General features: G+C 45.7%; 1 protein-coding gene across 1 annotated transcript; it reads left to right on the top strand.

Annotated features, from left to right (window-relative positions):
* Positions 1-4,549: 4,549 nt before the first annotated feature.
* LFNG (LFNG O-fucosylpeptide 3-beta-N-acetylglucosaminyltransferase) lies at positions 4,550-14,398 on the top strand. Its single transcript, XM_040440040.1, has 8 exons — positions 4,550-5,061; positions 10,608-10,656; positions 11,664-11,763; positions 11,883-12,036; positions 12,144-12,229; positions 12,344-12,509; positions 12,652-12,737; positions 12,923-14,398. Exons 1-8 carry the CDS (start codon positions 4,624-4,626, stop codon positions 12,987-12,989), a joined length of 1,146 nt encoding a protein of 381 aa, XP_040295974.1. The 5' UTR covers positions 4,550-4,623; the 3' UTR covers positions 12,990-14,398.
* The last annotated feature ends 1,344 nt before the right edge of the window (positions 14,399-15,742 follow it).

Below are 15,742 nucleotides of genomic sequence, written 5' to 3'. Positions count from 1 at the left end.
AAACTTATGTAAATGAAAAATGGCTTAGTTGCCCCTAGCAACCAATCAGATTCCAGCTTTCATTTTCCAAAGGAGTTGTGAAAAATGAAAGGTGGAATCTGATTGGTTGCTAGGGGCAACTAAGCCATTTTTCCTTTACACCAGTTTTTATAAATCTACCCCTATGCCTGCGAAGGTTCTCATTCATCCGGGTCATGGTATATCAGTATTAATAAGTCAGAGCAGATGGACTTCTTGTATTGTCTCTTGAAGGCATCTCGCTAGTCCTCCGATCGGCTTTCTCATTTATTATGACCTGTACAAAGAATCGCCGGCGTTAAACTGTGGTGACTCATGCTTCAGTCACCATAATGGGCTAAATGGATTGATCCAAACTGGTGTAAAAGAAAACTGACTTAGTTGCCCATAGCAACCAATCAGATTCCACCTTTCATTTTTCAGAGCTCCTTTGGAAAATGAAAGGTGGAATCTGATTGGTTGCTAGAGGCAAGTAAGCCAGTTTTTCTTTACACCAGTTTTGATAAATCTCCCCCTTCTCCGTTCATCACAATGAACACGAGGTCGAGAACCTCACGGAGGTGAGATGTCGATTTCAACATCTTACCTCCAAGAGGACCTTGACCTCATGACTTTAACGCTTGGGCAAAGCTTGGGTCTGCAGAAACAACCCCCAACGCTGCGTATGAGGCGTCATTGTTTGGCCCCGGACGCCCAGTGATTCCCAGATGTCTCTAAGCGGAGGCAGGGAGTCATCTGCTAGGACATATGGGCAATGTAATGAAGGAATAGAAATGACAAGAATAGAGGAAGCCAAAAAAAAAAAAAAGGCATGTTTGTTTTCTTGCATCCAAAAATATTCGGGATGAGCTATTAGTTAGCATACAGCTGCACATCCCATATCGCAGCCTATAACCCCCTGGGGGACGTGGGGCTCCATCAATTTCGTAGCCTGAGTTAGGAGCATTGTCCTAGGCCCTAGTTCTTGCGTACAAGCCGTCCATTGTCGCCGGCGCTCGGAGGCTTTCCGTCGGGCGTGAACTTGCCTCGCCGCTGACCTGTGCATCTGTCAGGAGGCAGAAGGCGCTGTGGGAAGTCAAGAAAAACAGCGCGGCCACAACGGTGACCCCCCTCCGGTGGTGGACACGTCTGCAAGGCATGGCGTAACGTCAACCTTCAGCGTGATCCAAGATAAATACCCAAATGGAAGAACTGCTTCATCTGCTGTGATCCGAGGATCTGCTGCTGCATTTCTTGCAAGAAGGGGAAGCGGGAGAATGACGGTAATTATTATAAAACCCGTGTCTGAAAGATCAGCCCTGGATAGGTCATCAGTATGTGATCAGTGGGGTCTGACACCCAGGACCCCCGGCAATCAGCTGTTTGAGAAGGTACCAGTGCTCCCAGTAGCGCCGTGGCCTTTTCGCAGCTCACAAAGCACAGCGCCATACATAGTATAGTGGCCATGATTGGTATTGCAGCTCAGCCCCATAGAAGTGAATGCTCCTAGGTTATGTGACCGATGAATGTGATGTCACTGGCCTAGGGTAAGCATCGAGAAGGCCGCAATGCTACTAAGAGCAACGTGCCTTCTCAAACAGCTGTCCCGGGTATTGGACCCCCACCGATCAGATACTGGTGACCTATCCAGAGAATAGGTCATCAGTATAAAAGTCTTGGAAAACCCCTTTAATTTCTCAATCTACTGTATATAGTGGTCTGAGCTAAGTTTGTCTGACACAGAGCACTGCCTAGACAGAGTGAGATGGAGTCTGTCAGCAGTTTTGACCCTGCTAAACTGCTGACAGCCCTAGGTCAGGGCTGGGAACAAACATGAGTTTTGTGGAGAATTTATCATCAGGAGTAGTCTGAATATAAAGTTTTATTCTGCCAGGTTCTGCTCCTGCAAGTGCCTGGGAGGTGGAGCTTCATTGTGAAAAGCTTTCTGCATTGAACTGCTGCACAGCCCCTCCCCTCTGCTCTGTAGCATCCAGTCAGGAGATCACGACAGCTGTCACTCAGAGCAGAGGGGAGGGGCTGTGAAGCAGTTCCATGCAGAAAGCACTTCACAATGAAGCTACACCTCCCGGGCACTTGCAGGAGCAGGACCTGGCAGAACGGATCCATACATGTCAATAAGACTATTCCCACCATGGGGATCCGAGAAACTTCTCGTAGGTCTGAAAACCTAACTTGACGAACCTGAATCCTAGCTCTGAAGCACTGAATCGGGACTGCGCAGATCAGCATTTAGGACTTACGGTGTAAGTGCACTGGATCCACAGACTGTAGAAATGTACCAGAAGGATCCGATAACAGCGCCATCTATAACCAGGCAACAGGTATGAAACCTGTGCACGATGCAGACAAGGAGCCGCAGGGAGCAGAGGACATCGTGTGTCTAAAGCTACTTTCACACTGGCGTTTTGGCTACTTTCACACTGGCGGTCCAAAACGGATCCATTTGCCCTTAATGCATTCTGAATGGATAAGGATCCGCTCAGAATGCATCAGTTTACCTCCGTTCCGTCTCCATTCCGCTCTGGAGGCTGCTTGCAGCGTTTTGGTGTCCGTCTGACGAAACTGAACCAAACGGATCCGTTCTGACACACAATGTAAGTTAATGGGGACGGATTCGTTTTCAATGACACAATAGAAAACGGATCCGTCCTCCATTAACTTTCAATTGTGTTCAAGACGGATCCGTCTTGGCAATGTTACAGATAATACAAACGGATCCGTTCTGAGCGGATGCATGCGGTTGTATTATCTGAACGGATCCGTCTGTGCAGATCCATGATGGATCGTCGTGTGAAAGTAGCCTAAGCCGTCCACTAGGGGGAGCCTAATCGCTGTCTACATGGCAGTGCCTTGCAACCAGTCAGGGCATGCTGAGACTTGTAGTTTCACAAGCCACAAATGGATTTACGAGGTGATTAGATCATTCTGCTAGGACGCCGAGCCCCTCGTGTGTATTCAGGACAATGGGGGCCGGGTAAAGGGATTATTCGGTGTCATTGATTGCAAATGACCAGCCCTGTAGTGTGAATGAATCCCGCATACGGCTCATCCGAAATGCGTGGAGCTCGCTTGTTAGAAGGCACTAAGCATTTCACGCGCAGGCGTCTACTCGTGATTAGTCCCTGTGAGATTGCAGGGGGGGGGGCACAAACTTTCACATACGACACACTTCAGCTGACACTCAGCCCCGGTGCCTATCACTGAGCTGCTGGGGGCGGCACATGGCGAGGAGGGCGAGGTGTCGGGAACCCAAGTGCGTCCTAGGCTGGCGACACGTCTATTTATACGCCCGCAGCGGGCTGTGGCGCAAGGAGGGGGCGAGCCGATGTAATATTCAATACCAGGATTAACCCTGTCCACGCTGGTGGAAGACTAAGGCCATGTGAGTCTGTGCCCTTAAAGGGGTGCTCCACTTATATAGGATAGTGAGATACGTAGACGTGTGACTACTTCAGCCGTTCTTAAACTACAACTCCCAGAATCCTCCTTTCACTTTGATGAGAGTTAGGCTACATGCACACGACCGTATGTGTTTTGCGGTCCGCAAAAAAAACGGATGACGTTCCGTATGGCATCCGTTTTTTTGGCGGATCCATTGTAATAATGCCTATCCTTGTCCACAAACTAGAAAAAAATAGGACATGTACTATTTTTACAGCACACGGTGTGCTGTCCGCGTTTTTTTTGCGGATCCATTGAAATGAATGGGTCCGCATCCTATCCGCAAAAAAAATGGAACGGACACGGAAACAAAATACGGTCGTGTGCATGAGGCCTAACAAGAACAGACGAGCAACTGCGCATGCTGGGAGTTGTAGTTTCACAGCGAAGGTTGCTGACCCATGATCTATAGGTATCCCAGACAACCGGCAAGGGCTTCAGTGCCTTCTGAGCGCCCCCTACCTGCCACACTCTGCAGAGCTTTTCTATATCAGTTTGCTCAAAGAGCTTACAATCTAAGACTGGCTTCACATAGGCATATAACACCAGGAGCCTCCTGACTGATCATAAGGATCTGTAATGCTGTGAGTTCAGGTGCATAAAACGCTGGCTGTATTCACACTTGACGCAGAAAAAAAACGCATTGTGTGCATGGAAAGGAACGGAGCAGCCTCTGAAAGTCTGTAGGAGTGTGAAAATATCCTAAGAAAGGGGTCAGCTAAGGAGGATATGCTGGGACGCCAACACACATACTATTTATATATTGAATTGGGCGCAATCTGTCATTCCGATCCCAAAGGAAAAAAAGTGAATTTGCCGCTAAATGTCGCAGCACTGTCGCAGCACGTCTCCCCCCCGGGGGCGTGTCTGTCGCTAACCACGCGCCAAGCACGCTAATCTAGACGCTGATGGGCGGGCAGGTCTTCGTGTGACTACGGGTAACCACGCCCCCAATGCAACGCCCTTGAAAGCGTCCTGACAAGGGAAGGGTGGGGCTAGGCGTGAGCCACTCCTAGATGGGCGTGACCGTGCGCTAGTCGATTTTAAACCCCCAGCCGGCGGCATTGTAAGCCAGTGTGTGAATAGAGCTTGAGGAGGGAGGTGTGTGCTGCACACGGCGGATCTATAGTACGGGCTGCAGTCACCTATACGGGACCATACACAATGCTGAAGAGCTGCGGGAAGAAGTTCTTGCTGTCCCTGGTCGGGGCTACTGTCACCTGCCTGCTGGTGCTCATGGTGGACCAGCAGACCAGGCAGGTGGTGGTGATGGAGGTGCCAGCAGAAGTGGAGGAGGCTTCTCCGCAGAACCATCTGGTGGTGGAAGCAGAACCTGCTCCTGCCAACGCTGTGGGGAGGCAAGAAGTCTCTGCAGCTTCTGCCAAGGGGGCACAGACCTTCTCGGCTTACATCAACAAGCTGACCCGGGTGAGGAGAGACGTGGAGCAGGTGGCCACTCCATCCACAGAAGGCACCGGCAAGCCCCCAGTGGAGGACATCACCGCCAATGATGTGTTCATAGCAGTGAAGACCACCAAGAAGTTCCACCGCCCCAGGATGGACCTTCTCATGGACACTTGGATTTCCAGGAACAAGGAGCAGGTGAGAACTTTGAGGCTTTTTGAAACATTTAACACACCCCCCTTCACCCTGGTGGCCCGTAGGTGACCACTAAGCCCCTTGTGTCACCTGAGGGTCTTGTAATTGTCCTGGTCTCTTGCAATATTATCTCTCTACATTGGCATGCAATGAGAAGGTGACAGCTGTGATGGTCTTGTGGTTGAAGAATGGTTATTGAGCACTCTTATAGGGGACCTGGATATCTACCAATACTTTGCATCCCTGTTTCCTACCTGAAGCTAAATCCTTTGTCTTTTTTGCATTTTTTTTAATTTAGAAGTCAAATGGGAAATGAGCAAAATCGGGGTTCCACAAAAAAATGTCTTTTGCAACCCTTAGGTTGCACCTTGCATGGTGGACTACATGACATAAATTTATGATGTGTGGCAAATACTTCTACAAGGGCTGTCCTATGTCTGTATAGGGAAGGTAGGTTCACATGGAGTTTTTGAGGCAGATTTACCTTCAGGATTTGCAGCCAAAGCCAGAAGTGAATCCATCAAGAAGTAGATGTAAATGTCTTTCATATCCACTTCTGGCTTTGGCCAAAAAAACCTGCAGTAAAATCTACCTCAACCTCATCCAAAAAGTTCTATGTGAACCTACCCTTACTTGGACCCATTGAGAAGAACCTTCACCAACACTTGAGATGTTGAGTAGAGGTGCCATGCTCTAGAATAGACTACAAAGCTTCCCGAAGAACTCGTCATAGCTTTTGAGAAAGTCTTGACTGTCTTCTTTTACCTGGTAAATTCTTATGCTTCTGAGTTTTCATGGTAACATTTTTTTCCTTAAGAAAACAAAAAAAACGCTTCTGAATGGGAATCCAAGTCTCCATTGAAGATCAGGGGGATTGAGGATAAATTTCAGGAGTCTTATAGAATGACATCCCTTAGAATGAATGTCTTCTTTGGTTTCCCATTGTTTTGCAGGCAGTTTTGAGTTCCCAGGGACGGAGTCTGTTCTCTCACGCTGTCCCTCTGCGTTTGACAACAATGCCCCTTTTCTCCAAGCAAGGAGAAAGACTTTTGCTGCCTCATCCATGAGGCTTTTATCATGGGAACACTTAAGTCCAAGCTATCGCTGCGGTGTCCAGGTCAGGTTGCCTAGAGATGTGGGCCAGTGAAGCCCCAAAGACAAGGGAGGAGGGGGGTTGGCTAGTAAAATAGTAAGGATGGAGGTAGCGTTGTGGGATCCCCTTTGACAGGCTTGACAGTCCTTGAAGGACAGCCGTTTGAGGGAAATGTAACCGAAGTAGGCTTTTTAGAATGGGCTTTTTCACACCTAGAGAAATTGGCGTTGGGTTCATTAAGATATGGCTTGACAGCTACTCGGACGTGCGAGATAATCCTGTTCTACCCACTGAATGTATGTTCAGTAAAAGCCTCAAAAAAGGTTCATGGGTAATACTCTACAATGCTAAGCCTCAGCGCTGTCCCTTTAAGAGCACTACTCAGAGCCTTGGAAGATTTTATGCAAATACCTTTGAATGGTTCCTTTTCAAAAGATGAGACTTCATTTATTTATTTTTTTAGATTTAGTCAGCAGTGATATTCTGTTTTGTCAACAGCTCTTACTAAATTACTGTTTTTATGCCAGGTCTTTAGGTTGCAAGTGGAATTTCCAGTCGGCTCACTCCTGATCATGCCCCTGGGTAGTAAACATGCAGTGTTTAACCCAAAACAGAGTAGTCGCCCACTCGCACACGCGCTTCACCTCAATTATTGGCACTCATGCCTTTATTCAAAGTAGATCTTTGCTGATCTTGCCTCATTATTGGAGGTTTAACCCTGACAGTTCCATAACTTGCAATGTTTTTTTTTTTTATGTCCTTGGAGGACTAGGTGTCTTTGAGGAACACAGTAGATCAGGTATCTGGTGTCTTCTATACTGTTACCTAGCTCTATTGTGTGTCAGTCATTGAAAACCAAAACTATCTTGAGTTCCTCGTTATTAAAATATGGGCCTCCTCTGACATGCCAGCTCTTCTTATCCATAGTTATTATATCACTATGGGGTAGCATTACATTGGTGGCTTGCTGCTAGAGCGTTGCCCTCTGGCGCTTATTAAGCTGTGGTATCCGAGTAGGTATAGTGAGCTTTTTTAGGACAGTGGCTGCCCCTTAGGGACTATTGGATGTATAGATACCATAGAGTGGACTTGGTAATGGTAAACCTAGATAGTTCTTGGAGTATTTGATATCCTTGAGTGACAGGGGGGAATACTTTAAGGGTTAATTGACTGCTGATGTCATCCAGCTCCACATTGAGACTACATGCTAGAACATTGTAGAACGTGCGCCCATGGAAAGTATATGCATGGTTGGTGTGTACACATCAGACACCTAGGTTCCCCTGGACGGGCCTTGTGGCAATGACGAGACTTGTGCCTGCATCGGTGGCAGTGACCAGGCCATTCTCTGTCCTCGGGTGTAACGGCTCAGGAAGGACGCGCCATGCTTCTGACATGCTGCTCTGTTTATATATCAACAAGACCGGGGCTGTAAGAATTCACGTTGGTCTTTGAGGTATAAACATACCTGAGTTTATGGTCCAATGTAATCAGTTCTAACTGGAAAGGACTGGTTAAGAGCTCCTGGAGCAAGTTCTTGGGGGCCAACCAGTACATGAGATGGCAGAACCTGTTGTTTCCCCACCTTACTTTGAATCCAAAAATATACAAAACAAGGGTGGGGAGGTAATTTTTATGTGTTTTCTTTAATTGCTAGGGACGAACGGCTTGTCCTGTTTTGGGGGTGGAGAGGTACTGTTTTGGGTTCACCTGCTGAGTCAGGTGTATCGCAGTCAGTCACGTTCCTCCTCCCGTCAGCTGAGCAGGTATCATCCTGTCAAACCTGTCTCCTGGCACCTCAGCGGGAAATTCAAATTTAAAAGAAAATTCATGTCCAAGATCAGAGATTGCACCACAACCTGTAAGTTGTGTGTCCCTCCTTAGTTGCATACATAGCAGTTACCAAATCGACAGCCCCCCCCCCACCCTTACTCCGCAACACACCAGTGAAATTTACCAAAGGAGCTGCCCCATTGTTCACGAAAGTATCAGAAGCCGACCTCTAGGGGGGCAAAGAGGAGGAGGGGGGGGTCTTTCATTGTCTACACCTACAGCGGTGGTCTCTATTGTTACGAGAGGAGTTGGCATCCTGTCATTATTTAAACTGCTGATTTTTAGAACAATGACGTTTCCTCCACCCTAACCCTGAACATTTGGTGGCCGAAACTGGAGATTTCAAGAAGCGCAGAGGACAAAAAGTCGATGTAAAAAAAAACAAAAAAAAACAGAAGTTGCATTTAGAATTTCAGAAGCGTCGGAGATGACAATGAGTCACTGAAGTGAAACTGTTATGAAATGATGGACATTTTTGCAAATTTTTATAAAAATAAATTGTAAGTTTAGCAGTAATGAAGCTCCTCTCCCCACGCCTTGTCACTTTGCTCTCCTGCCAGCTTGACATTCACTGTCACCTACATGTTACTGAAGTTGTAAAACTCCAGAGGCTTTTTATAAACCACAATCAACACTTGCTGAACTCTGTACTTTGCCTTAGGTCGTTAACCTCCCTCCTTCCAGAAAGGATTCTGTTGAACCAGACCTAAAGATCCAAAAAGTTTTACGTTTCTACTGACCATGTTACTGTACGAGGATAGATTTGTATACCGTTGAGCGTGACTTTTGGGAATGCCCAAGTTCCTGCATTCGAGGAGATAGAGGTTAATTGTTTGGGTTTACTTGGATTTCCTGGCTGGGCTCCTTAAGTCATGGGCCTGGCAGGAAAGGGGTGTGAGGCAGCAATTCTGCAGATCACAGATATCTCCCAAGAGGTGACACTTAGGGCTTTAAACAGGCCGTCCCTTCCTTCCAAGGAGCAGGCAAGCAGTCTACAAGCTTCCGGAGTTTCCTTCCAATAAAAGGGGGTTCATGCTGTTCCTTTCCTGTCCATCCATGAAGAAAGCAGACTCTTTTTCTAGCCAGGAATCATCCCATTGTCTCTTCAGGCCCCAGCAGAGAAGGAGGGGAAGGGTGATGGACACGGGATCAGATTGTTCTTAGCGGGACCTGGCAATAAACTGTCTTTTTATCTATTTATAGTATGAAGGCTCCTCAGAACTACAATAAAGTAAATGCCATACATTCCTACTTGCTCTACCGGGGGACAGCGTCCTTTCATGATGTTGACCCTTTGGGAAATGTGGCCTTCAGAAGTTAAGGAGATAGAGTGGGAGGGGGGTGTAGTCTACTAGTTGGCACAATAGCCACTTTAACCAATTTCTGCCTTTCTTGTGTTAAATTTACCTCCATAAATAATCCTAGCCCTAACCCCCCTCTTCATTCATCCACCCTCCTCGGGTACCAGAGGAGGAAGAATAGGTCTCCACATCAATCATTTTCTTTTCTTCTCCCTTCAATACCCCAAGCTTAACCAGGCCAGCTGTATGCTAATAAGGAGGGACATGTCTCAGCTTAAATATTCCCTCAATGTCTAAGGCTAGCCGCCGACATTTAGCCTCTTTTGTTAGAAAACAGGCTTCCAACTTTTCCCCCCTGACATAAAGAATACCCACTGCCAGCGTCAAGGACTGTTGACAGTGAAGCTACCACTTCTGCCGGTTTCCAGGGGCACGCCCCTCCTACTTCTTTGTCCTTTGTTGCCCTGTTTTCTTGCTTTTGTTGCCTACTTTTTAAAAAAAATCTTTTTACCTAAAACAAGTAGCAGCTGGCACCACGTTCCCCTTCCCTTCGCTTTCTCTGAAGCTGATTGATGGGACTTGTGTTTTCTGCTGTTGTGAATATCTTCCTGCCCACAAGAATACAAGCGCACAATGAAAACCTAACCACAGAGACGGCCAACATCTGCTTAGCCTTAGCTGTGTCAATAAGAGAGTGCGGCCAGGCAGGTGGAGAAGGTAGAGCCGGTGGGAGGGCGGCGGGCGGGGTAAGGAAGGTAGCCGGCAGCCTGGCAGGGCCATAAGCCTGATGCTTTACTGAGCTATTGAGTTACATTGGAACTGCTGAGGGGGCGTGAAAACAGCAAAAATAAGAATTTGAAAGCAAAGTGGCAGGCAGGTGTTAAGGCTGGCAGCGCCCTCTGCTCGATCAAGCCATGCCAAGTCTCGTGCCGCAGAAACAGCTGCTCTTACTGCAGATAACGTCCCATGGAGACATGGTAGATGCAAGGAGGGAAAATAGGTTATTGCATGCATCTTACGATCATAGCGCCTGTGTATTGGTTCCGTAAATTAGCCCATATAACAAAGTGCGGGAGTTAAATCTTCCATTGTCATTTACCAGCCTCGGGGCTTTTATCCTCGAATTTTATTTAACCATCACAGCTGTCTCTTTTTTCAAAGCCTCCCCACACAATAGAAACTGCTTGTGGATCTGCACGGGGGTAGTCCCAAATTACATGCTCTGTCCTCTCAACCATCTGCTTTTCTGCACCCTATTTGAATAAGACTCCCAGGTGCATCCAGAATCTAATGTTCCCTTTTGTTGGTATTGTATCTTCCAGACTTACATTTTCACGGACGGGGAAGACGAAGAGCTGCAGCGAAAGACAGGTGAGATTGGGTTGCCGCTTACTTATTGTATTGAGATTTTGGGAATATTTCAGAAGGGGGGGAAAAAAAATTTACGCAAAATTTAAAAAAGAGAAAAAATGGTAAACGGTTCAGGCAAAAGTAGAGAAATATTGAAAGTTGAAGCAAAATGGGAAAAAATAGTAAAGTGGAAGCAAATTTAAAAAATAGTAAAGAGCTGAAACAAAGTTAAAGCAAAAAAAAAAATAGTAAAGTTGAGGCAAAATTAAAAGACAAATTTTAGTAATTTTATGGCTTATTACAAAATAACTTTGAGTCTAAACCAATATAACATTGAATTGAGAGTTAACATGTCGATATAGGAATAAGGCGAGGTGGTTAAGTGCCCGTTGGCTTTGTTGGGGCTAATCCTTCCAATTGGTCGTCCTCCTTAGACTGCATTTTACCCCCCCCTTTTTTTTTTTAAACATTTTTAACTAGACTGCTGAGGTGTAATCTATAGTATTAACCGGTATGGATAGTGGGGGGCTGGAACACCAGCAGAGGGGTGGGCTTTGTACCACTACGGCCTGTGTATTTTTTCTTATCCCCATTGAGTCTGGGTCACGGCCTTTATTATCCTCATGTAAATTATTTCCATTCAGACTACTGATGCAGCTTCTATTGAGAAGCACACAGCCAGTAACAGGTGGCCTGATCTGGGAAAGTCCATGCTCAATAGGACAGCGTTCCTTGAAAAAAAAAATAGCTTGAGGAGGCCTGACTTGTAATTAACCCTTTCACATCTCCCGCCCCCCCCCCCTTCCCTTGAGCTTACCCAACCCCCCCCTATTTTCTGCGAGGTGACAATGTCGTATTCCATCTGCTACCTCCATCCCCCCCAGCGTGTGATGTGTTATTCTCTACTGTAACCTTATCCCCTCGCCCCCCCAGCAGCTGTATTAAACCATGCTTGCAGTGACCATGACCCATAATTCTTTTCAAGCTTCTTCCATTCTAACCATATTTTTTTTACCATTCTCTTAAAGGAAACGTCATCAGCACAAACTGCTCGGCAGCTCACAGTCGTCAAGCCTTGTCCTGCAAGATGGCCGTGGAGTATGACAAGTTCATAGAGTCCAACAAAAAGTAAGTGTCAGAAAGTCCCCCCAAAAATTACAGAAATGGTTTATTGAGAGAACTTGTAGACAATCTCCTGGTGCTGGTATGTTCTTATAGCTAATTTCTGCTTCTTCTGCTTCTCTTAGGTGGTTCTGCCACGTGGACGATGACAACTACGTTAATGTGAAGACCCTGATAAAATTGCTGTCTCGCTACTCTCATACCAATGACATCTATATTGGGAAGCCAAGTTTAGATCGACCCATCCAAGCAACTGAGAGAATCAGTGAAAGCAAGATGGTAAGTAACCTGGAAGTTTAGTTTTTTTTAGCCTATGAGAACTTTTTGGACAATATTCTTCTAAACTTAACCTGGACCACTATACTAATGATATATCATCTTCTCAGCGTCCAGTTAACTTCTGGTTTGCCACTGGTGGAGCTGGCTTTTGCATCAGCCGTGGGCTGGCATTGAAAATGAGTCCTTGGGCAAGGTAAGGATCAATATATTAAAATACCATGACATGCTTAGGGCCCTGAAGTTTTTCTACTTAGACTGAGGATTGGCATGGACGTTTTAGTAATAAGTGGTTCCTGCTTTGTAATAGTGGTGGACACTTTATGAACACAGCAGAGAAGATCAGGCTTCCTGATGACTGCACCATTGGCTACATCATCGAGTCTGTGCTGGGGGTGAAATTAATTAGAAGCAACCTTTTTCATTCTCATTTGGAGAACCTGCACCAAGTTCCTCAAAGTGAAATCCACAATCAGGTAAGCAACAGAATCTGTTGGGAGGGGGGGTAAACCCTTACTATAGTATAGTTATGTACATGGTAGAATGCGATACAGATTCTGTCCCATGTAGTCAAACTGGAAGAAATTTGGTTGTAACCAGCTTTTTTTTCCCCCCCAGGTGACATTAAGTTATGGAATGTTTGAAAACAAGAGAAACGCTATCCTGATGAAGGGGGCTTTTTCGGTTGAGGAGGATCCTTCAAGGTAAGGAGAATTTAGTGTTACAGTTAACATTTTTATGGTTCTTTTATGGACCAAAGTTGACTACTCACTGTCATGTATTTTTTTTTTTTTATGCACCCACCATCCCGGATGAACCCCCAATATTTGTAACATGTAGATAAAACCTGCTCTCATCTAAAGTCTAAACATCTTTTCTTTCTTTCCAGATTCAGATCCATTCATTGTCTGTTGTATCCAGACACTCATTGGTGCCCCAAGACTATTGCCTATTAGAAGACTACAAATCTTCTTCAAACTCGTCCCAAGTTTCCCTGGTATCCAAAGGGCTATGTGGGACCTGTACGTGTTACCCTTGCTGTGAACGTCGCCGATCTCCGGTGCTGTGCTTGGAACGCACAGTGTTTTGATTTCATAGGCTGCTGTGCGGCCGATTACTGTCTCTGCTCGAGCAGCAAGAGACAGCTTATCTCCACAGCGCACCTCCTCGTGTGGCTGAGGTGTGCGGACTTCTGGAACAGAGCCTGAAGGCTGACATACTTGGTGCTTGTATGTCGTGTGGCTTGGTCAAAGCCTGTAGACTTTTATAAAATTGCTTTGCAGTGTCTGCTATTCTTATAGAATGTATGCTGAAGACCTGCCTGCTAAACATTTGCTTCCTGTAAGCTACCTATAGTTTATATTTTCTTTAAATGGCTTTCCCTATAGTGGACCAAATCTTAAAGCACCAATGTCCTTAACGTTCCCTAGTGACTGAAATATGTTAACTTTTTGGTACTTTTTATACCAGCTTGTTATAATTCCAGGAGGGCCTTCTTGGTGTTAGTCATATTTTTGACTTCTCGTAGGTCTTGCTTGCAGTTTTGGGGAAGTTTGAAGTTCCTCAAGAGAATGTTTCCACTTATTTTTTTAGGCTCCGGATTTATGCCCAAATGAAGAACCTGTTCTCTTGTATATCTTTTGGACAAAGGAAGTGATATTTTAATTTCATTGTACTTGGGCTCTGGTCTTAACAAGTTGGGGATGTTCCTTAGTGTGTGTGCCTGAGATGATCACCACTGGGAACATGACCTTCATTAGGACTAAAGCTTTTACCAGGTTCCTGCCGGTGTTCTGTATCGTATTTGCAGCAGCTGTGGCAGTGAATCGGGTATTTACTTTTTGTTTAAGGCACTTTGATCTATTGTGTATAGGTATTGGAGCTGGACTCTTGAAGCACCTTAAGCTGCTGCATTGAAATGGTCTCTCACACTGACGAAGGTGAGAGCTGCCAGTCTGCTCCCATCCCCTTTTTTTTTTTTTCTAGACCATTCATGATGGTCAGGGGAAGCACATGGGCCTGTAGTATATTTCGGTGCTAAAACTCTGCCAGTAAAGAACCAGACTACAAGGTAAACCTGGAATTGTTTGACATTTCAAATGGGCTCCTTTTACTCCATGATCCAAAGGTGAATTATAGAAAAATGATTTCTAAAAATTCCACCTTAAAATTACCCATAGACTTGGGTTTGATCCAGGAGGCCTCAGCCCACTTTTTTTGGCACGATAGGACTCCATCCTATAGGAGGTAGAACGTCTCCCCTTTTTGCCTTGTTAACCCTTCTCCACCCAACATGCCCATTAGAACCCTATGCAAAACATGTTATCTGGAAATTCACTTTCAGCATTTCATAGAGCACACGGATCAGTCCACCCTGCTGCATTTAAAGGAGTCCTCCGGGTGTTTAATATTGATAACCTATCCTCTTCCTAGGCGGGTGATATCGCTTTCACCGGTCACAGGGCTTAGGTCCAGCTCAGTCCCATTCAAGTGAATGGGGCTGAGCTGCAATACAGAGCACGGCCGCTATCCTGTGGACAGCGCTGTGCTTGGTAAGCTGGGAGGAGGCCGTGGCTTTCACCAGAGATTTGGGTCCCTGCTGATCTCATGTTGACGACCTATCCTGAGGATAGGAGATCAATATTAAACGCCCAGAAACCCCCTGCAGCAGTTTATGGTCAAACTGCACAGTTGTGTTCTGCAGATTTGCTCCACCACCAGTTTCCAGCACCCAGTGAGGCTTCTTTAGTGGCAGAGTTTTACGGCAGCTTCAAGTATTTTATTTTTTTTGGTGTGGGGTAGAGTTAATATTATTGCCCATACTGGGCATTGCTTGTATATAATGTAAAGATGCAGTATTTTTACTGTGGATCTCATAAATTTTTTTTATTTTTAATGTATCTGAATTTATATATATTTTTTTCTGTGGATCAGAAAATGTTCTGTTTACCAAAATGAAATCTGTTCTATCTTAAAATGCGCTTCCATTAATTTAATTTCCCCAGTATCTGGGGGTTTATTCTAGGACTTTTTTAATATAAAGAAAATTAACAATTGTTCTCAGGGGAATTATACCTGGTGTCAGGGTGATTCTGGGTGCTTTTAAATAAAGCAGTTTCTTGCTTGAAACGGTTGTGTTGTCTCACTATTCATTGCATGTCCATACATTATAAGTGTTCGGCTTATCTATGATCACGTGACCGGGGGAGGGCTTGTACAAGATGGGGGAGGCGTCAGTTTACTTAATATCAAGGAGCAAAACGGGGAGATAGAATTTCTCATGCGCCTGAAAAGTGGTGTTACAAAGTTGCAAACAATTGTCCCATCTGCCACTTTTTGCCGTCCTAGCCACTTTTCTGAAAGGGGAAGTGCCTAGCCGTTGCTACAAATTTATCTTCATGTACACCAGTTTTCTGGCGTAAATGAAGCCAGAAATGTATGGCAGATCTGAGCTATCGTAGCTTTCTGGTTAGGCGCACGGACTGCAAGAGAATGCGCCTAGTTTATGACTAGGAGCGTGCCTTGTCATAAATTATGCGCATACTCAAGCAGCGCAGGGGTATCAAGACCAGCACAGAAAGCGCCAGTCTTGATGAATCTTCCCCATGAGCTGCACATACATCACATACAGGAGGACAATATTGGATCAGTGGGGGTCTGACTCCCAGCACCCCCGCCCATCAACTTGAAATGATTGCATCCCCAGCCT

The sequence above is a fragment of the Bufo bufo genome, chromosome 7, assembly GCF_905171765.1.
Source record: "Bufo bufo chromosome 7, aBufBuf1.1, whole genome shotgun sequence".
Lineage (NCBI taxonomy): Eukaryota > Metazoa > Chordata > Amphibia > Anura > Bufonidae > Bufo > Bufo bufo.
This window is presented reverse-complemented; position numbering and strand designations above follow the sequence as displayed.

What these genes read in the sequence shown, in the direction of transcription:
- LFNG (XM_040440040.1), top strand. Translation starts at nt 4,624, where the DNA reads ATGCTGAAGAGCTGCGGGAAGAAGTTCTTGCTGTCCCTGGTCGGGGCT. An exon ending in AAAGTGAAATCCACAATCAG is followed by an intron (nt 12,510 to 12,651) that starts GTAAGCAACAGA and finishes TTTCCCCCCCAG; the next exon opens with GTGACATTAAGTTATGGAAT. An exon ending in GTTGAGGAGGATCCTTCAAG is followed by an intron (nt 12,738 to 12,922) that starts GTAAGGAGAATT and finishes CTTTCTTTCCAG; the next exon opens with ATTCAGATCCATTCATTGTC.